Source organism: Centruroides vittatus, unplaced genomic scaffold (genome assembly GCF_030686945.1).
Source record: "Centruroides vittatus isolate TY-2023 unplaced genomic scaffold, ASM3068694v2 scaffold_3038, whole genome shotgun sequence".
Classification (NCBI taxonomy): domain Eukaryota; kingdom Metazoa; phylum Arthropoda; class Arachnida; order Scorpiones; family Buthidae; genus Centruroides; species Centruroides vittatus.
Window position 1 is genome coordinate 208,416 of NW_027122698.1, and position 21,550 is coordinate 229,965.

General features: G+C 33.2%; 2 protein-coding genes across 7 annotated transcripts in view; one reads left to right on the forward strand and one right to left on the reverse strand.

The window, feature by feature from the left end:
* mgl (megalin) overlaps positions 1 to 19,947 on the forward strand; it is a 148,760-nt gene extending 128,813 nt beyond the window's left edge. For 3 of the 5 annotated variants that reach the window (XM_067285791.1, XM_067285793.1, XM_067285794.1), the window contains 27 exons: positions 60 to 332; positions 672 to 1,181; positions 1,266 to 1,524; positions 2,999 to 3,127; positions 4,318 to 4,494; positions 4,639 to 4,865; positions 6,087 to 6,329; positions 6,408 to 6,521; positions 6,982 to 7,104; positions 7,184 to 7,309; positions 7,428 to 7,682; positions 10,104 to 10,243; positions 10,328 to 10,486; positions 10,570 to 10,648; positions 10,721 to 10,972; positions 11,046 to 11,177; positions 11,256 to 11,381; positions 13,014 to 13,142; positions 13,219 to 13,366; positions 13,806 to 13,952; positions 17,490 to 17,710; positions 17,781 to 17,963; positions 18,117 to 18,239; positions 18,309 to 18,473; positions 18,547 to 18,637; positions 18,713 to 18,824; positions 18,897 to 19,947. In XM_067285791.1, coding sequence (XP_067141892.1) covers positions 60 to 332; positions 672 to 1,181; positions 1,266 to 1,524; positions 2,999 to 3,127; positions 4,318 to 4,494; positions 4,639 to 4,865; positions 6,087 to 6,329; positions 6,408 to 6,521; positions 6,982 to 7,104; positions 7,184 to 7,309; positions 7,428 to 7,682; positions 10,104 to 10,243; positions 10,328 to 10,486; positions 10,570 to 10,648; positions 10,721 to 10,972; positions 11,046 to 11,177; positions 11,256 to 11,381; positions 13,014 to 13,142; positions 13,219 to 13,366; positions 13,806 to 13,952; positions 17,490 to 17,710; positions 17,781 to 17,963; positions 18,117 to 18,239; positions 18,309 to 18,473; positions 18,547 to 18,637; positions 18,713 to 18,824; positions 18,897 to 19,220 — 4,967 coding nt within the window. In that variant the 3' untranslated portion in view covers positions 19,221 to 19,947. The remainder of the gene's footprint in view (positions 1 to 59; positions 333 to 671; positions 1,182 to 1,265; positions 1,525 to 2,998; positions 3,128 to 4,317; positions 4,495 to 4,638; positions 4,866 to 6,086; positions 6,330 to 6,407; positions 6,522 to 6,981; positions 7,105 to 7,183; positions 7,310 to 7,427; positions 7,683 to 10,103; positions 10,244 to 10,327; positions 10,487 to 10,569; positions 10,649 to 10,720; positions 10,973 to 11,045; positions 11,178 to 11,255; positions 11,382 to 13,013; positions 13,143 to 13,218; positions 13,367 to 13,805; positions 13,953 to 17,489; positions 17,711 to 17,780; positions 17,964 to 18,116; positions 18,240 to 18,308; positions 18,474 to 18,546; positions 18,638 to 18,712; positions 18,825 to 18,896) is intronic. The other 2 variants (XM_067285792.1, XM_067285795.1) reach the window with 1 other exon arrangement.
* A 50-nt stretch (positions 19,948 to 19,997) lies between these two features.
* Positions 19,998 to 21,550, reverse strand: part of LOC136988021 (putative leucine-rich repeat-containing protein DDB_G0290503) — a 72,322-nt gene continuing 70,769 nt past the window's right edge. For both annotated transcript variants that reach the window (XM_067285800.1, XM_067285797.1), the window contains one exon: positions 19,998 to 20,487. In XM_067285800.1, the coding sequence (XP_067141901.1) occupies positions 20,323 to 20,487 (165 nt within the window). In that variant the 3' untranslated portion in view covers positions 19,998 to 20,322. The remainder of the gene's footprint in view (positions 20,488 to 21,550) is intronic.

Here is a 21,550-nt window from a genome sequence, read left to right on the forward strand (position 1 = left end):
TAATTAATGTATTTAAAATATATTAACTAAAACATGAAAAAAATGTTATATTTCTATAGAAAACAGAGAGTGTGATCCAGAAAAAGAATTCACTTGTAAAGTAAATAGACAATGGGGAAGAGCAGTATGTATACCTAAACGATGGGTGTGTGATGGCGATCCTGATTGTGTAGATGGATCTGATGAAAACAGTACCATGAATAACTGTCCACCTCCAGAACCTTGCCAAGAGAACCAATTTCAATGTGACAATAAGAGATGCATCGGCAAAGAATGGGTTTGTGACCACGATAATGATTGTGGTGATGGTTCTGATGAACCAAAAAATTGCAGTAAGTAACTTTTTAGGTTTTTTTCTGTAACTGTAATTATAAAATTCAGTTCAGTATTAAAATTTTGATCATAATTAAAATTAATGCATGATAAACTTTTAAATGATAAAATTAAAATTTGATTAGTATTGAATTGAAAAATCAGTAGAAATATTTAAAAATTTAACATATTAATATATTTGAGTTTGTAATATAAAAAATTCAAATTCATGTTATTCATGTTATTCAAATTAAAATTATTTCAAATTCCTGTTTTAAAAGTCTAATTCAAATAATTATTTTATTTCACTGTAACTTGACTTTCATTGTACTTATTATTTTTCTTTGATTTTTCTCCAGCATTCCGTGCTTGCACATCTGAAGAATTTACTTGTCGTAACACAAAATGTATCCGCAAGATTTATCATTGTGATGGAGATGATGATTGCGGTGATAATAGTGATGAACTACCAACAGACTGTGTGACTGAAGAAGCAACATGTTCTGGTGCACAATTTAAATGTAAAAATGGCCAATGTATTCCCTATGAACGTGTATGCAACAAACAAAGAGACTGTACTGATGGATCTGACGAACCTGCTCATTGTAATGTTGATGAATGTGAGAAGGTAGAAAGTAATCAGTGTGAACATAAATGTGTAAATACATTGACTGGATTTTATTGCGAATGTAATGCCGGTTATAAATTAATGAGCGACGGTAAAGCTTGTAGAGATATTAATGAATGTATAACTGGACCTAGTGTCTGTTCACAATACTGCTTTAATACTCCTGGTTCTTATTATTGTAAATGTAACGAAACATATTACGAACGACTGATTGATGGCCATTCTTGCAAACGAAGGGACAGTAAGTTATCTATTTGTCCATTTATAAAAAACTCTAATTAATATCTAATAAACTAAATTATGATTAATGTTTAAAAAATTTCAGATGAAGAACCATGGCTTATTTTTAGTAATCGTTATTATCTTCGAAACATGAGTATTAGTGGCGTACATTATAACTTAATTAAAATGGAGCTCAGAAATGTTGTTGCAATGGATTTTGACATTAGGGAAGATAGACTTTATTACTGTGATGTTAGCAATAAAACAATCAGTAGAATATTTATTAATGGAACTGGTGAAGAAAGTGTTATTTGGCAGGATGCAAATGGTCTAGAAGGAATGGCTATTGATTGGATAGGAAGGTAAATATATATATTATGAGTAAAACAATTTATTGTTTATTTTATTTTTTAATAAATAATGGGTAAAGATTATTTTGTTAAATGTAATAATTATCAAAAATCTTTATTTATCTTTGTAATTAACAGTAGTAATTTAATTATAAGTATGAACCTCTTTATACACAACATTTATCATTATCAAATGTTGAAAACTTGGATTTAAAAATTATTAATTATTGTGAAATATTTCTTGTTTATTAATTAAATGTAAAAAATTTTTGTCTTTTGGTGAAATTTTCTTTATCTGTAATAGTTAGCAAAATATATCAAACACATCAATAACTTATAAAGAAAATTTTACTGAATCAGATAATTTAAAAAATCATATTAAAACAATCGAAACTGTTTTAAAATAAATTTAGTGATTAACTTAAATGTTTATTAATTATAATCATAATTAATTGAGTAGCTCATTCAGCATTATTTGCCAGCTATGTTTTTGGCATATTTCATTAATACAACACTCATTCATACTGTATTGAAAACTCAACACATCTGTATGGTACATAACAACAAAATACATAACATACTTCATCTGAGTGTTTGTTGGTGGATCTAGATTATTTTGATGTGAATTTCTTCAGTTTCATCAGGTAACTTTCTAGAGCCGCCTTCTGCAACAGTTTGGGATATTTCTGATGCTGTCATCATAGCAGGCACAGGAATTTACTTATCAATTGCCAACCAAGTTTTAAACTTTTCTTTTGATGCGTCTTCTGGAGCAGTGGTCACCAACCAGTATGGTCCATGAGAAAATTTTGGTGATATGTGAAGAAATTTGGATATTGATCATCTCAAAGTAATGAGAAGTATTACAAAAGAAATGCAAAATGCTTGGTTGCTTTTTCTCACTTATTGGGGGTTTCTTATTCGAATCTAAAACCAAACACAACATGACTGTTATCAATAAATTATAATGTCAATAAATCTGTAAATAATCGGCAATAATGTTGTGAGTGTGATTGTCGTCTTTCGTGGAAAAGAACTACAAATTCATAAACTTATTTAAACAAGCAGCAACAAACCTCACACCAATTTGTTATAATTAAACAAGTGAATTTCTTATTAATAAATTAAAATGGAATTTTTATGATCATTATTCTGTAGCTGTTTGTATCATTTTAAAAAATTCATGAGGGTCTTCAAGATTCAAAATTGTGAGCTTAGTGGTCTGTGAGGTCATAAAGGTTGGCAGCTGCTATTCTGGAGTGTTGTATATGAGCTCTTCAACAAACAACTTAATTTTCAGCCTGTTTTTTAAAACAATTCTTGATGTCTTCTCAGACACTTGATCCCATAATCCCATAACATTGCCAAAAGATGTAGGAAAATTCTTTTAGCTAGAAATCTTATCAGAATTTTGGCTATTATCTAGTTCATATTGTATAAATGATTAAAATTGCATATTGTGATGTTTGTTTGCTTTTTATTCCAGAAAATTGTATTGGTTAGATCGCAGTAGTAAACATTTGCATGTAGCTGAACTAAATGGTAGAAATAGAAGAGTTCTGATTAATAAAGGCATATCTGATCCAAGAGCTATTGCCATACATCCTGGTATTGGGTAAGTAGAAGTATATTTTAAAATAATTCTGTCTGTGGATTACATTAATAAAAAAAATATGAATAATTCTTAAGTAAAATACAATTAGTTACATATCTAAAAAAGTTAAATATTAGATTTTCAGATGTTCTTTGACACTCATCCAAAATTATCAGTGTATCTTATGCTTCTTCATTCAAATAGGACATCACTAAATATATCACTGTGACATCCTTGATTACTATATAACTGATAGAGATAACTGAAAATGAAAACAGTTGAAATGAAAATGGAATCACAAGCATAATGTTTACATTTGTTGGTACTGAATATTCAGCCAACTGAAAAATAGCATGATGAAACAGCATGCAATAAGGTTTTGCCAAGAGAGTTCATTACATTTTCATTTTATAGTCATCAAAGGAGGCATTTTCAGAAAAAATGTTTGAAACAAATTTGTAATTTTGAGTTTAATCTGAATTAAAAAATATGTTTTATTTAAAAAATTGAAGTACAAGAAGTTGAAAATATTACCATTTGATAAAGTGTATTTGATTTAATTATCAAAATTTTTAGGAGTTTTGATGAAACTCGCTTTCCTTCATTTTAAAAGGATATATAGATAGTCTGTGGAACCTTGTATAACCATTATTAATGATTGAATTAAATTATTGATCAACCTCTTCATATAAAAGAGTATAAATTGAAAATTTCTGAAATTGTTATGTCAACTACTAATGGTTTTATCCTAATTATGTTGATTATTTTTAAATCTTTAGTATTATTTTGAATCTAAATTATGATTTGTGTGGAAAATTTTTAAATTAATGCAAAATTAAAGTCTCAATAATATTATAGAAATTAAGCACAGCACTCTGTTGGTTGTGTCATCTGACAGCTTAATATTTGAAAATAATCTGTAGATATGACAAATTTACTCAGCTGCATAGAATTTGACATTCAGAATAGATAAGCGAACACTGTTACGTATCTTGAATATATGATAATCAAACCTGTGACAGTTGAATTGTATTACTTCAACACAACCAAAAAAATTACCAAATTTTTATATATAATTCTTTTTTGCTGTTTTTCAATGCTATTGTTTAACTTTTTACATACAATTTTATCTAGCTGTTTTGTGGAACTGAATGTTGTTTATTTATTTGATATATCATTTTTATTATTAATAAATTTTACTTTTGCTTTAGATATTTATTTTTTACCGACTGGGGTCATCATGCTTTCATAGCAAGAGTTGGTTTGGATGGAAGAAACTTCTCAAGAATAGTGTTGTATGAAAATAAACTTGTATGGCCAAATGCTCTAACTGTTGATTACTTCAGTGATAAAATATTCTGGGCTGATGCACATCTTGATCACATTGAGTAAGAATTTTTACTGCAATAATTTTTTTTTTCAATAAATAAATTCAAAATCTTATATAAAATTAATTTAGAAATTTAAAGCATAATATAAATAATTATTATTATTATTTTAATCCTGTTTAACAATGTAGTTTTTATCAACAGATATTCAGATTTTGATGGTAAAAACCGACACATCATCTTATCCGGCACATCTGTTCCACACGTTTTTGCAATGACACTCTTTGATGATTGGATATATTGGACAGATTGGAATCTAAAAGGAATTTTTAGAGCTCATAAATATAAAGGAGATAATCTAGAGGTTTTGCGAAATACTTCCCATCGTCCTTATGATATCCATATTTATCATCGTCTTAGACAGTTACCATGTGAGTAGTAATACAAATAAATGTAACTAAAACTTAATGTTCATTAATGGTATAGCAGAGTAACATTCTTCTGTATTTTATAAATAACTCTGCATTAATAACATAAATCAAACCGTATTACTTTTATATTTTGAATAGAATATATATTTAATTCTTCTTAAATAACAAATAAAAAATAACATTGAACTCAATTGTACTGTACATAATATAACTTAAGTTGGAAATAATACCAGACTGATAAACTGGAATTTCAGACATTCATAATTCTTAAATAATGTACAATAAATAATTTCCTTAAATAACATTACTATAAAATATTAAATAAGTGATACTTCTGGAAAAAAATGCATTCCTGATGTCTGTTTTGACAGCAGATACAAATAAGTCAGTTTAGTTTGATGAAATTTGTTGGAAATTTAATTAAGTTTTTTATTTACTAAACAACTAAACTAAAGAATAAGTAAAATCCGTTTTGATCTTAGATCAGGGATGGCGAACCTGTTTGTGTTCGTGTGCCATATTGTAAGCATACTTAGCTTTAAAGATGTTAATGCATGCCAAAGTTTCAGACTTCGAATAACGATATTTAAAGAAATTAAATGAATACACTTTAATTAGAATAACTGTAAAAAAGCTGATTGAAGAAAAGGATAATCAGGTGATAAACCGAAAGGATGATTGAAAAAGACAGAAATCGTATGATACATTACATGCCAGATGATTTCTCCTTACGTGCCACAGGTTTGCCACTCCTGTCCTAGATGTTTAGTCCATATCAGTTAGCTAATTATCATATTTTTTGTTTTATAAGATGCACTTTTTTGTGCCTAAAATTAATCTGAAGTTAGGATTTGTCCTATAAGTTGAATATGTCTTATACTGTGAAGAATATTTTTTCCCCAAAAAGCAGTAAGAAAAGTGTGATTCTTCCAGTACAACAGCATGTTTTAGAAGATGAAAAATGTAATTAGTTTTAAAGGATATGGATTATTTAATTCTGGAGTTTTAATATAGTAGATTATATGACATTTTATAATGATAACCGAAATGAATTACATGAATAACTACATAATATCTCATTAACACAAACTAATGCATTATAACTATATTATAACTATTGAATCTAATAATGAGTAACTAAGTACTGAAAGTTTCATTAATAACATTGGAAAATTAATAAAATATATAGAGTTTCTAATTAATTATTTTCATTTCTTCTAGATGATAACCCATGCAAGAATAATAATGGAGGTTGTAGTCATTTATGTCTAATTTCACCCGGTGGAAAAACCTATAGTTGCAGTTGTCCAAACAATTTTGTTCTTCTTTCGGATAATCGCACTTGTATAGCCAATTGCACCAAACGTCAGCATCGTTGTAGTGGCGACGACCGGTGCATACCTATGTTTTGGAAATGTGACGGAAATAAGGATTGTCAGGATGGCTCGGATGAAATGGATTGCCGTAATTAATTTTTACACATACTAATAGTCTTGAAAAAATTAAATAGAATTTGTATGGGAACTTTTGTTTTTTGTTTAGCACCATTTACTTGCAAAGTGGGACAGTTCCAATGTGCCGACAACAAAACTTGCATTTCTCGTGTCCGAGTCTGCGATGGAAAGAATGACTGCGATTCTGATGAAAAATATTGTGGTAACTAATTATAAAATATTTTCCAAGCTTGTTTTATTACTAGGAAACTTTTTTAATGTATCAAATAACTATGATGTTGTTATTAACATCTGTGTTTATCTTTCTAATACATTTTACAAATACTTTAAGTTTGCTATTCATGGCAGCCTTCTTAAATTTTGTGTTTAGTGCTTCCAAGTTTCCTGCATTGGTGTTATAACTGTTAACTTAAACACAAGTTTCTGAACTAACTTTTAACAAAGCCACTTTAAGTAATTTTGCCAGACAATATATTCACTATTAAATAACTCAATAAATTGCTCATAGAGAATTGATTAATTTATGTAAATATTAAGTAGATATATACAGTTGTTACATGAAATGATTTGTTGATATTTTAAAATTAATTTATCATAAGAGAGAAATAAAATGAAAGGCAATTTAAATTAATTTCCTAAAATGTATACTTTTGTAATATCAGATTTACATTGTGGTGAAAATAGCTTTAAATGCAAACGTTCTGGAAGATGTGTACCCAATACATGGCATTGCGACGGTGATAACGACTGTGCCGACGGATCCGACGAGGATCCAGAATTGTGCCGTAAGTATTCTAAATAATTCTTTGATTACATAATGATGATGATAGAAATTACATGTAATTTTATGTTGATTTTTTCAAGATAAACAAAAATGTGATCCAGAAACACAATTCAAGTGCCAAAATGGTAAATGTATCCCCAAACTTTGGTTCTGTGATTTTGATGATGACTGTGGTGATAATTCAGATGAACCTGCACACAGATGTAGTAAGTTATTTTGCATTTTTATTATTTTATCAATACATAAAACAGTATATTTGTCTAAAAGTATTTAAATTATAAGTTCAACTTTGTGTATTTAACATTTTACTTAAATTTCTAACAGGAAACAGAAATTGTACTACGGGATGGAAGAAATGTCCGACAGTCGGTAACTATCGATGCATACCCTCTTGGTTATTCTGTGACGGCAAAGACGATTGTCGTGATAACTCAGACGAAACGACTCCAGAGCACTGTCCAAAATGCCACGAATCCGGAGATTTCCGCTGTAAAAATAACCGCTGCATTCCTTTAAGGTGGCGGTGTGATTTTGAAGATGACTGTGGGGATAACTCTGACGAAGAAAAAGAAAGTTGCAGTATGTATATTTTCAGTAAATAACGATTTTATTAAATTGAAGACGATGAATATTTTATTTCATGGTTCGAGTTTGATTATTAGTGTAGAGTAAATAGAGTTTAATTATGTAATAGATAATTAAAAAAAATATTTGGAAAACATTTATTTGGTAGCTAAAGAAATACGTTACTATAATTGTGACGAGATGATAATTTTGTATTTAGGAAACCAGACGATGAGTAAAGCAGAACTTCAGGATTTTTTTAATAGATAGTCTGGTCTATCTCATTATGCAGTTTCTCTATTTAAGGCCTTATCAAATCCTTAATAGCCATGTTAAAAGCCACTTGTTCTGCCCATAGAGAAGAAAGAAATAAAAAATTTAATTCTTAAGTTTTAATTTAAGAATTAAAAGTTTATATTTGAATTTTTGAAGTACATGAAACATGTATTTTTATTATTTTCATTAGAAAGCATAAGGAATTTAAAATATATATAAAGATAAATGTAGTTCAGTCCATTCATCATCCTTATACCAAGGAATAAATTATAAAATAAAGAGTCAGTTAGTCACAAGCTCATTTTTTACCAAAAGGAATTAATAATATATAGTAGAGTTTCCATCGAGACCCACTCAACTGTGGATCTGTATTATCCAAGCTAGCTTGTATGTAAGAGTCAAGAATAACAATAGAATGTAGCATAGTACTTGTAAAAGGTTCTAGAAGTTTTAAAAAAAATTCACTCTGGCGATTTCTCAAATATGAATTTAAAAAAAAATGGTTAAAGAAACTTCAATTGCATTTGTAGGTTTACATTTGTTTTAATAAATAAAATTTAAATTATATACAACTAGCAGGTGTAGGCCTGGCGTTGCTCGGGCGAAAGTAACGATAGCGATAATTAAGATTATTAAGTTATAGTCACAAAAGAAAAAAAGTAATTTCATCAACAAACTAAGTATTTCGAAAGAAAGGCAGAATTTGAAAATCAAATGTTCTAATATTGTTCGATTTTCATGACGTGTTCTGATTATATCGTTTGATTTTCATCGAATGTTCTAAAGAAGAAAGGTCGAGAAAAACCGAACTAATCCGTTTAAATTTGAAAATCGAATATGTTCTAACATATTACTCCTTTTCTTATTTCTTTTTTTCCAGAGCCCGTAAATCTTGCATGTCGCTTTCTCTTGTTCTCCATTGTTACTTAACACTTCCATTGTTGACACTTCCATTGTTACTTAACACTTTGGTACTTAAATCTGGTACCCTAACTGTGTGCCAAATTTCAACTTTCAACTCATAACCGTTTTAGCAAAAATGAAGATTATTACGTTACAGTCAACCTTACCCATTTCCACAGAATGCAAGAATTGGGTCCTCCCTGTTTCCAGACTAATTACAGTACTTTTAGATTGGTCTAAAAATATGTTCGATTTCCCGCAAAAACGACAAAAAACTGCATCTGTGTCTTGCATGTCGCTTTCTCTTAACAATTCCATTGTTACTCGACACTTCCATTGTTACTTGACACTTCCATTGTGAGGAGTTAAGCCTTAATCCTGTCCCTCTCCCCCATGAGGAGGAATTTCGAAAAATCCCTTCTTAGTGTGCGTTCTCGTGACGTACCCTAACTGTGTACCAAATTTGAACTTTCAATTCCTAACCGTTTGGGCTCTGCACTGATTATTATTATTATATTATTATTATCAACTCGTCTCGATTATATATATAAAATACGTTTAAAGTCATTACATTCAATTAGTGAGTTACAAATTTATTCTATTTTAAAATTAGTCATATGTGGTAATACATCTAAATGCAATTTATTTAATAATTTATTAAATATTCCATATTATCTGAGATTCTGTTGATCCATGTTATCTTGGATAATTGGGATTCTACTGTACTTATATTTTAAATGCATTTTGGCCATATTATTTTGCATTATATTTTGATGGGTGGCCCGTATGCTTATATCTTTTAATTTAATTGGTCTGGAAGGAAGATCAGTTGGAGATTCATTTAGTGTAGTCAATAATTTGTCTTCATAGCAAGAGAAGTTGTAGGTTCGAGTCTTGCTCTGAGTCACTTTTTACTAAATTATTAAATTTAATTCAAAATTTTAAATAAATCAGTATATTATCAATGGTGTTATTATATTACATATGTTGTGAAGCCATAATATCTATTTACGTAATTTTGCTTATTGTAACAACAGTCAATCAATTATTACTACTAACTACCATTAATCAGAAATTTTCTTCCATAAATATTTAATTAAAAACAAGATGATGAAACAGTTATATTAACCTCAAAGTCATTTGTCGATGCATTGCAAAGCTATAAAATTTAGCACTATGTTTATATTAAAAACCTTTAATGTAGCTTTGTATGACATAATTTTGTATACTTATTGCTTATAAATTTATTTATTTCAGCCAATCTCTATCGTGAATGTTCTGAAAGCGAGTTTCAGTGTAAAAATAAGAAATGTATACCAATGAAGTGGCGATGCGATCACGACGACGACTGCGAAGACGGAAGCGACGAACAAAATTGCAAAGATTTTACTTGTAAAGTAAGAGACTGTCTGACTCGATTAAAACCTTAAAGTTTTTTAGACATTAAATAATTTAGACACTTACAAATAATGCTTTTACAGCCAGACCAATTTAAATGCTTAAGTGGGCATTGTATTAATGCAAAATTGAGATGTGATGGGAACAAAGATTGTAAAGATACTTCGGATGAGCTCCATTGTCCAACACGTTTTCCAAACGGCCGATATTGCCAAGAAAATATGTTTCAGTGCAATAACACGGTAAGAATTTTTGCTTTTACGTATGTAAATATATTTAATTTTATATTTAAAGCAGAACTTGCTAAGATATTAATTTTTCGTAGATCTGTTTACTTCACGATTTTGTTTGTGACGGAGATGACGACTGCGGAGACAATTCTGACGAACAAGATAGTGTCTGCTGTAAGTTTATTTTCGTAATTATTGTAATTACCTTATTCTTATAGTTTTAATATATTATTAATTTTATTTTAGCCAATTTCTCCTGCGACACATCTCGTAAATTCCAGTGCAAAAATCGTCGATGCATTCCAAAATGGCAAACCTGCAACGGTCGCAACGACTGTGGAGACGGAAGTGACGAAAACGACCATTCCATGTGCTACAGACCTCCTCCCTCTTGCAAGAAAGGACAATTTAAGTGCGCCAATGGAAAATGTATAGAACTGACGAAAGTCTGCGATCACGAAGACGATTGCAGAGATCTTTCGGACGAAGTGGGATGCAGTAAGTAAATCTTTATAAATTTTAATTAATTTGCTTTGAGGACACATATTTAAAAGAGCTTAAATTATTTTAGATGTCGGAAAATGCGATACCGTTACTAAAGGCGGATGTCAACATAATTGCACGTCTCTAAAAGATAACGGATATATTTGTATCTGTGATAAAGGATACAAAGTAAATAGCAAGGATACTAAATTATGTGATGGTAAGTAGGTGTTATATTAAGACACAAAAGATTTTTATGTATATATGTATAATAATTTTTTTATCTTGCAATTTTCAGATGTGGACGAATGTGCCAATTTTGGAAATAACTGTTCGCAGATATGTACAAACACCAAAGGCGGATATACATGTTCTTGCCACGAGGGTTTCCAACAATATGGAAGACACTGTGCCGCCACAGCAGGTAGATCTATTTATTTATTCTTATTCAAATTATTTCAATAAGAAAGATTAATGGAATAAGAGAATGCTATTTTCACACTGATACTGGTGCTCATCAGTACTAATTATGACAAATAATTGTTATCAAATTGGATCATAGTATGTCAAATTGTTAAAGACACTACCTCATTTTCACACTGTACTAATATAGTTAGAATAGGCATGTGTATACTATACATGTACAAAAAATATAAATAGAAAAATTTGATTATAATATAGAATTTGTTAGATCTACTTCAACAATAATTACAACCATATACATTTGATCTCGATAGTCTTCTTTGTACTGATACATTCAGTTTTGCTTGAATTTGCAATTTTTTTTCTACTCAGTCTGCAAGCTCACGTCATTACAGAATGTTGAGCCTTTGTCAATGTTCAATAATGATAAATAAATGTTAATTGTCAAACATTGCATTATATATAAAAATTTTCAATAACTGATAGCCAACAAAAAATATAGCTTTTTAGCTTTTTTGACACACGAAAGTAGCATAAATTGATAATGATAGGCATAAAAAATATCAATATCTGCAGATGATGATCAGTTCTTACTAAATAAATCCATTATTTGTTGTTAATAAGTGATTAAATATCAGTGTATAAGTACATTGATTTCCATTTCAAGCTTGATCTTTGCTCTTCTGCCTTTCAGAAAAGTGAAAGAGTGATCCACAATAATAAAAAGTGTAGTTACGTACAAGTACAAATAATAAAATCCGGAATTATAGCTATACGTTTTATCACTCATTAACAGCAAATAAAAATTAAGTCTTTCTACAGAACAGTAATGAATTTATAACAATGCATGAAATGAGTTTAAATGTTAGAAATTATTTGTAAAGAGGATTTCTAATTAAAGTGAATACAAAATTTGTTTGTAAATTTATAATGAACAAGGTGCAAAACATACAAAGAATTCTGTTTGGATTCACATTACCTCTGTCAAATTTAGCAGATGCAAACTATATTTGAGTCCGCATTGCAATTGTTTTTTTATAAATACAGATAGACAATTTTGAGAATGCAAAATTGCGGCCCTAGGACTATGTCAAATTTATAAACTTAGAACCCATTTTTATGTTCTCGGAAATTGAATAAAAATACACGCATGCATGCCATTATTCCTGGGCAGTGTTGCCAGATTAACAAAATACACAGTGTGCATTTGTTCGGATTTTAAGAGCGATCGGTTTGCGTAATGTCGAAAGTTCGTTACTCGGGGATTGCCGACGGGATCTTTAAAAAGTTAATCTTTAATGGTAAGTGAATAAATGATAATAAGTAAACAGTAATTCACTATCTGCAAATCAAATTTTAGTCAGAGTTTAATATTCATAACAGGCATTCAGTACTTTATAATAATTAATGGTACTAGTTATAATGTCTACAGTAAGTTGTCATTAAGCTAATGTAATTAAGGCAAGAATAACAAATAACTACAAATCTTCATTAAAATAGATTTTATTATGTCATCATCAAATACTTTATATTTGAACATAGAATGGAAGCATGTATGATTACATTTTCATTCTTTGAGATGCAGGGATAGACTTTTATTAACTACAACTTTATTTTAATGTCCTTCTGCCAGATTCCAACTTACTCGTATTGTATGCCGTCGGTCCCGAAATTCGTTCGTTGGATCCCCGCCTGCAGATTCAGTCTTCCGTCATCAACAACCAGACCAGGATTCAGGCCTTCGACTTTGATCCAGTGAGAGGTAGTTAGGTTTTTTAAAGTTTTTATCTTATTCCGTCATGTTAAATATTTTAATAAATCGAACCCATCCGTTGCAGACATTGTCTACTGGGCAGATTCGTTCGACAAAACGATAAAACGTTCTTTCCTTCCCGACACGAAACACCAGGGAACCGGTTATGCCCAGAATCTGGAACTGAAGGGAATTACCAAACCGACGGCAATTGCCGTGGACTGGGTGGGAAGGTAAACACGTCATTTTTAATTGTTTTAGTATTAATTAGTGTACGAAAAATCTTTTTGTCATATATCGTAATATTTCAAACAGATTTGTATTAGAAAATTGTTTTGCTCATCATCTCATTGTATATGACAATAATGCCGACAACCAAACAATTTGATAAGATTTGATTGCTGTTAATTCATAATGGAATTTTCCTTTTTAAAATGACAAGTTTTATCTTCTGTTTGGTCTGTGTTTGTCATTATTAAAATTTTATTTTTAAATGTAAAATTATTGGAACAAATAAAATTACAATGTTTTAGTCAGAGAAATCTGCTTTACATTTTCCTGCAGTTCTCAAAATATATGGCAACGACAACGTGCAACCCATAGATTGCAGAAGCCAATGTATAGTAATAATACTATACAAATACAATAAGATAGTTTTTTTTTTTTAAATAGGACTTTATATTGGATGGATATCAATCTCTCTGGAAACAAACCTCAGGGAAGAATATTCGTCGGTCACCTGGATGGACGTTACAGGCACACGGTCGTCTCCACCGGACTGGAAAATCCCACGTCGTTGGCTCTGGATCCAGAATTGGGGTAAGTTAAGGAATCGAGCAAGAGTATTAAAACAAAACAAAACTTGAGAGGTGGTCTCGTTATTTCTTTAGCGTGGCATTGGGGTTAAAATCGTGTTATAACTTTCTCAATTCTTATGGCAAATGATATGTTGCATTAATTTATGCAAACAGGATTCTGAAAATGAGTTTATTTTACCAATTTGAATAAGAGAGACTTGTTAAATCTTCAATTAAAGTATAATGTTGAAATATCTTCTGTTAATATACAGAAGAAACTTAAATGTCGAAGATTTAACAAGTCTCTCTCTCCTCTTCCAGTTTAATTCTATAAAAGCTCTTTCTATGAACTTGTGAATCCAATGCAGACTTCTGTTATATGGTTACTTTTAGTCCTTTTTTTTCTTTTTATAAAAATTTAATTGTTAAATACGCTGGGATCCAAAATTAAAACTTGGTTTACACTGTCATAAAAAATGACTATGAATGAAAGAAATGAATACAAACTGAAACAAAATATTGTTTGCATCATACTAAAATGGAATGTGATTGGTTAAAAGGTTCAAGTACTAGTTGTGAAGAGTCGATTCGTCAAATGAATTGAAGTTTGGCAAAAGTTGGTTCATTAGGAGTTGGAATATCTCTAGTTTAAAGTTTGAGCTATAATTTTAGATATTTTATCAAAACAACAATAAAATATAAAAATATTCAACTTATTTTGCATATACAGTATGTCTATATAAACCTGGCTTACAACATGATGGGCATTTGTCATTCTCAGAGAATGAAAAAAGGTTTTTATTTCTACAATAGTGTACGATGCAATAGAGTGTTGCAGGGGCATTGAATATCCATTCTACAATGTCAAGAGAAGGCCAATATTAATATTTAGCTTTAATCACAAGGCATCACACCAGAATGTATACCACCAAGAACAGTCTTTAGAGCTCTTGGCCAGGTCAAGGCAAACCACACACTGTGAGCTATATGATGTATGCCTTTATGTCAGAAACCTGTGGTTTGTATACATCTTATCTTCTCTCATGGAAGACGGTATCATTCGTTGAGTCAAGACGATCAGGGTCATATTCTCTTTACAGTCTTATTCTCACTGAGTTCCCTGTTTTCTCCAGATGAAATGACAGTATCTCCCTTCCAACATTAGAGAACGAGACATCTTAGGAGGTGGCCATTTATTGGCATGGAACGGCATTACGATAAACATTCACACACTCCTCCATGTGTTTGAGAGAGGAACATTGAATGGTTTACGGTGTCTTACTGCCATATGTCAGACTTTCTCAGGGAGCTGTCGGTCCTTGCTTCATTATAATGGTTCATAATGCTCGATCTCTGTAAGAATTTGTCAATAACTCAAGTCCCAAAAGTGAAGGTATTTGTAGGATGTACTGGCTGGCCAGGTCTCCAGACTCAAACCTAGCAAAGAATACTTGGGACTACCCGGGAAGGCGAGTTGCAAGTTGTCAACCTCACCCACAATCCTTTTCGAAATTATGAATTAGGTCCTCCTTGCACCAAGAGGTAGTATGTCTTGATTACTAGGAGGTCATATTCCATATTAAAGGTTTTTTTATGTTAAAATATCAACCTCAAACCTTATTTACTACTCAAACCTATGATTGTACATCTTTAAATTAGATAATTCTTAAAGGTAGTAGAAAATTTTGGCATACGATGTTATCTTTGAGAATGCCTTTTGTAACACCAGTGCATTACTTTACATAAGTTTATCTTATCTGTTCTAAAATTTGAGGAAGCAAAACTATATTCATTTTATTGAAAAAAATGGATTCTCCAATACATTTATTTTGAAAGCGTTTGAGGCTGCAATCAATTTGCATACCAAATGTATCTATTTCAACAATTTGCAAAAAGTGTTAAAACAGTTTATTGATCAGATGCTATTAAACTAATGTGTCTAAGCACTGTGTGGCTGTTTTAACACTGAATTATTTCAGTGCCAAATCCATCTCTGAATAAATGCAATCAACCCAGTCCTCTGACTTTTATGCAATAAATATTCATCCATGCATTCTGGACCTTATTGTCTCTAACAATAGACAATGAATAACAAAATTGTAGACAAATCTGCCCAAAAGGGACCACCATTTATTTTGCGTTCCAGACTATACACATTCACGGCGACAGACCTTCCTTTATAGGCTACATGCCGCCAGAAGTTAAAAAGTCCTTTAAAAAAACAAACGTCCAACTAAAAAGGAACCAGTGACAAACAGACATCTTACGTTTCATCTATCCTATGAGGAGTTTCAGGTTTATATCTACTGGAATAGGTGCTGGAAAAATGCAGACTGTTGCCAGGGGCAGCTTAAAAATTGCATTTTTCCAGCACCTGTTCCAGTAGATATAAAGCTGAAACTCCTCATAGGATGGATGAAACGTAAGATGTCTGTTTGTCACTGGTTCCTTTTTAGTTGGACGTTTGTTTTTTTAAAGGACTTTTTAACTTCTGGCGGCATGTAGCCTATAAAGGAAGGTCTGTCGCCGTGAATGTGTATAGTCTGGAATGCAAAATAAATGGTGGTCCCTTTTGGGCAATTTGTCTACAATTTTGTTAATAATAATATCTCCATTGGATGGGTGGGAAAAAATTTTTACAAATAGACAATGATATAACACATATTATGTTGGTTATGGGCTTTGTAGATCTGAGATGTTTCTATGGCATACCAGAGAGACTTGATTGGACAAATCTGGAGACTTTGTAGGTTGACAAGTGTTCTTTGAGCCACATCTATTGGCAGTGGCCCACGAAGGCCACAAAAGTTTGTGATCAACATGTTAGGAATGAGTTCCACAAGAAGACTTTCCACATCACCACTTTGAACAGAACAACATCAGAACCATCCTGCTAGGTTGGTTCTGATGTTGTTGACACCATACTCGCATCCATCCATCAGCCTGGTGCAATTGATGAGATTAATCTGACTGCACAATTCACTACCACGCTGCAGAAATCCAGTTTTGATGTTCTTGGCACCAGGCAAGGTGCAACATCCAATGACGCACGAGTAGGATGTTGGCTTCCGTAGCTTGGGGTAAGCAGGATGTACCAAAACTGTCCTCTTGCTTATGTTAATTGGGCTGTGGCATTGTCGGGATGTGATCTTCACCATCACTGCCCCAGACAGTCTCCACTTCTACTAATCATCAACGATTCATGGTGACCATATTTGATTGTCAGACACTGGCATGTCTACATCCACAGTTGGTATGCATCCGGTAGACCCAGGATTGTTGCTACTTCAGTGATGGAATGACCTACCTATCTTGTACTGACAATTCAAGTAGCTAAAGGTCACCACATTTACCCATTTTAGTTGATTTTGATAGACACATTAAACTCTGCTTGGGGGTAGGCACCCCCAAGCAGAATTTAATGTGTCTATCAAGCAGAGTCTAATGGGGGTACTATAACCCATTCTTTTTCTTTACAGAAAATTTAGTGATGAGTAACAAGAAACTCAGGAAGTGTGTGCAATTTGTTTGACAGAAAAATTTTAATTTTGTGTTTTAGGCTGATGTTCTGGACAGAGAGCGGCACACTGCCAAAGATAGAGAGTGCGTGGATGAACGGCAACAAGAGGAAGTCTCTGGCGGACGAAAAACTGGGTCATCCCACAGGTCTGACGGTGGATTATGCCCAAAATCACAGAATCTACTGGTGCGACACAAAAGAGAATGTCATAGAGTCGATGAACGCGGACGGATCCGACCGCAAGACCGTGCTCGGAGGAGGTGGGTTGCCTGCACCGACTTTCCTCGTGGGTTTGATCCAGGACAGAATTTAATAAATTCTCCATTTCAGATTTACACCATCCTTCTGGCCTAGACATTTTTGAAGATCACATGTACTGGATCGAGAAGGATTCCGGAGAAATATATCACCAGGACAAATTTGGAAGGGGTGTCAAAGTCCGCGCGAGACGGAGCCTGGAGGTAACACCTGCCGGTGTCAAGATATATCACCAGCAGAAATATAACATGTCGAGTGAGTTTGTATTCCATCACTATAAATGTGCTCTATGTTGCAAAATTATTTCGTGAGCACATATCATATAGGGATCATCCTACTTATGTAGATGGTTCCTAAAAGATATCATCTATGTATGTTTACATCTAATTTATTTTTTCTCACATACAGTTACCAACAGATGTTCCACCACATCTTGCACCCATCTTTGCCTGTTGATTCCTCAAGGATACCAGTGTGCCTGCCCCGATGGTACTCTGTTCAAGGGAGGGAGCCTAGAATCCTGTGATGCAGGTACTGTACATTTTTGCAAATTCTTTTTTACCTCGAGCGTTACTCGTCACTGAAACATTTATCCAACAGGATTTCAGAATCCCAAACCCCAACCCGAAAGGTGTCTGTGCGAAAACGGAGGCTACTGCGAGTTGGTAGCAGGCAAAATAATCTGTAGATGTCCAGAAAATTTTGTGGGGGTACACTGCAGCGTGATGGTGCAGCAGGGTGCCATCAGTCTGGCCTCTCACAGCAGTAAGTATAGTGAGTATTACGATCCACCGTGAGGAATTTTACTTATTAAAATACTTTGCCATCGTCTTTCCAGATACTGCAGCCATCATCATCCCAATACTGGTCATATTATTGATTTTGGTGACGGCCACGGGTCTCCTGTGCTTCTTCCGTCAGAAAAACTTGTAAGCATAATGTACGGCATATCAGAAGTATAATTTACAATACGTTTTTAACACTTAATTATTCTTAAATTTCAGAAAATCAGGCAGCTTGGTCAACCACAATCAAAGTGTTTCCTTCCGCATCGGAACAAACGTGGAACTACCCACTCCATCTTTACGAAACGGCACCCAAGATAACATCTATAAGGTATTTTCCCAAAAATACACGTAGAGAAACCGCGTAATTACTTAACTAACCGCTTCTCCAATATTCTCAAAGCAGGAACCACTGGATGCAGAATTCCACTTGGAAGACACCGAAAAACCTACCGATTTCAGCAATCCCATGTACGACGCCATCGACACGATGGGGGTGGAGCCCACCGACAAAGAGGTGGGGCTGTACGAGGTTCCCGGAGAACTGATGGACAAAGACGCCTTCGGTTCCGTCTACAACGGAGGAAAGGCGGCCATCCTCACGCCCTCCGACGTGGTACACTGGTCCTCGCCGCCCATCCAGATCCGCCAGACGTCGCTAGACCCCGTGACGACGGACAGTGATAAAGATACTCAGAAACTGGTAGAGGAGAAATCTGAGTGTTGAAACGTACTGGAATATATATACATATATAAACATATATATGTAAACAAAGCAATAAACTCTTAAAACAGACAGGAGATAACAATTTGCACCGAGGGTGATGGGAAATAACCCGTTGTCTGGCGTAAACAAAACGACAGAGACCAACGTCACAGAACTTATAGCGACAGGAAGTGCAAATATGGCCGCACGGCTGTGATGACGAGTTTACCTAGTGTGCAGCAATGTCATTATTTCCCCACCTATTGTCGAATATCTCTTGTTTAAACAGCCAAGTGTATCACGTTGCCTTGCACCGATCGAGTCATCTTATTTTTTTTTTTTCTTTCCTCGAACTGTTAACATTAAAAGTAAGGATAGGGTACTTTTACATCTTCCGTTATTTTTTTGTTGTTTCAAGCTTTTTCGATAACGTTCGGGTCGTAACAATTGCAAAACAAAGAAGTCCTCCAATCACACAGAGCCGGATAAACGCAGAACGACGTCACTTATGTAGTGTTTTTTTAAAAAAATAGAAATGATAATATATTTTTTTAACCCGACCGGATCGGCGTCGATCCGATATTAAAAAATTCCGCTCCGTTTTCCGAATTCGGGAACGGTTGGCACGCACTCCTCGGCTCAATCCACGCGCTGCGTATGGAAGATGAAAATGTGATACTTCTGCAGATATCAATGAATTGTATATGGAATGGCATATGTACAAAAATTAAAAAGAGTATAAGTTGTTTATCGGGTGTTGGTGTCCCGTCAATTTCTCGAAACACTCGCTTCCACATCTTTTGTTTTTTACACTCCATTTAATACCTCAAACAACCATTTACACACGTACACCCATGGAATTTCGCGGTCAGACTATATATTTCGATTTACCAGAACGTCGGGATTAACGGTAAACGATTTGTGTTATCGACAAAAGGAAATCGTTTGGAATGCGATAACAAAATATTTTGTCTCCAAACTAAATTTGCTAAAATTGTGTTTTTAAAACCGAGGCACAGCCTGCAATTCGAAATAGAAACAGTGGGCGCTGCGCGCGGCGTTGCGTCGGTTGGCGCGTGCGACGGGAGTAGACGAAAGTCCTCTGTGACGTCGTCATTGTTACTTACACGGGCGTCTCCGTGAAAGAGCCCCTGGCCTGTCGTAGCCTGGGCGGAAGTTTGGACGGAGACGAGGCGGAATCCACGTCCGTCGACCTGGCCCTTCTCAGTCTGCCGGAACCGGAACGATCCGCCACGGAATGCTGACTTCCGTGAAACGATGCGTTGTCCTGCGGCATTAAAAATACATGATTTAAAAATGTGCCGTGTTAATTAACAATTAATTATTATTATTATTATTATTCAAACGTTAAGAAGTTAAAATAATCATTTAGGAATATTTTAGTGTTTTATACGTACGAAATCTTATTATTATTTCCCAATTTGAGTCCGACGGATGTCTATTTCGATTTGTATATTTTCAATACTTAACTTGTGTTTTAAGACAGTACACTTTTAACGGGCTGCAATTCGATGGTCCTCTTCGCGAGGGAAAAGATTATTTTGAAGTTAATCGTCTTTCTAAGCGATAACTTTCCGGCAGAATCTTCCTAACGTCGTTTTTCTTTTAGAGAGCCCTCGATTTAACGGACAAAATTTCCGATACGTATGTCACGTGTGAAAATTAACACCCCGTTAATTTAATTACCTATAAGATGCGTTCTATACTCAAATTAAATTAGCAGATTCTTGTTATTTTTTCAAATCCAATTTCAAATTATTTCGTTAAAAACAATTAAAACGTAATTCCCAAAAATGTATTTCGATTTAGATCGTATACAGTACTTGTTTATTATAGTCTCTTACAGTACAGGAATACACGTAGAGGACTTCTGTGAATAAACTCTTACATAATTTTAATTAAACAAAAGTAAACACAGATAAAAAAAAAATTGACATATTAGTTTAATTGCGTACTGGGAAAACCTACTTTATTATATAACGCACACCTCTCACCCGAATTAGTCCGTTAAATCGAGGTTTTTACTATACGTCTTTTGCCTGGTACGACTCCTGTTAGCTGGCTGGTCCCCGGTACCTTTCGCCCACGCGCATAATTTACATTTCACGCACTGGTTCCGTAATATACGGATCCCTGACAAAAATATCGTTTTTTCCATATTAAACGGCCAGGAACTATTACTATTATAATTAGAAAAGTTAAAAATCCCTCAAATTTACCGGACAAATCCCGTAAAAGTGCAATCTCTTTCTAGCTGTTACCGCGGTTTTTCGGTCTCTGTCACGCCCGCCGTTAAGCTTTCCGTTATTTTAGGCGGGGGAACCGTGAAA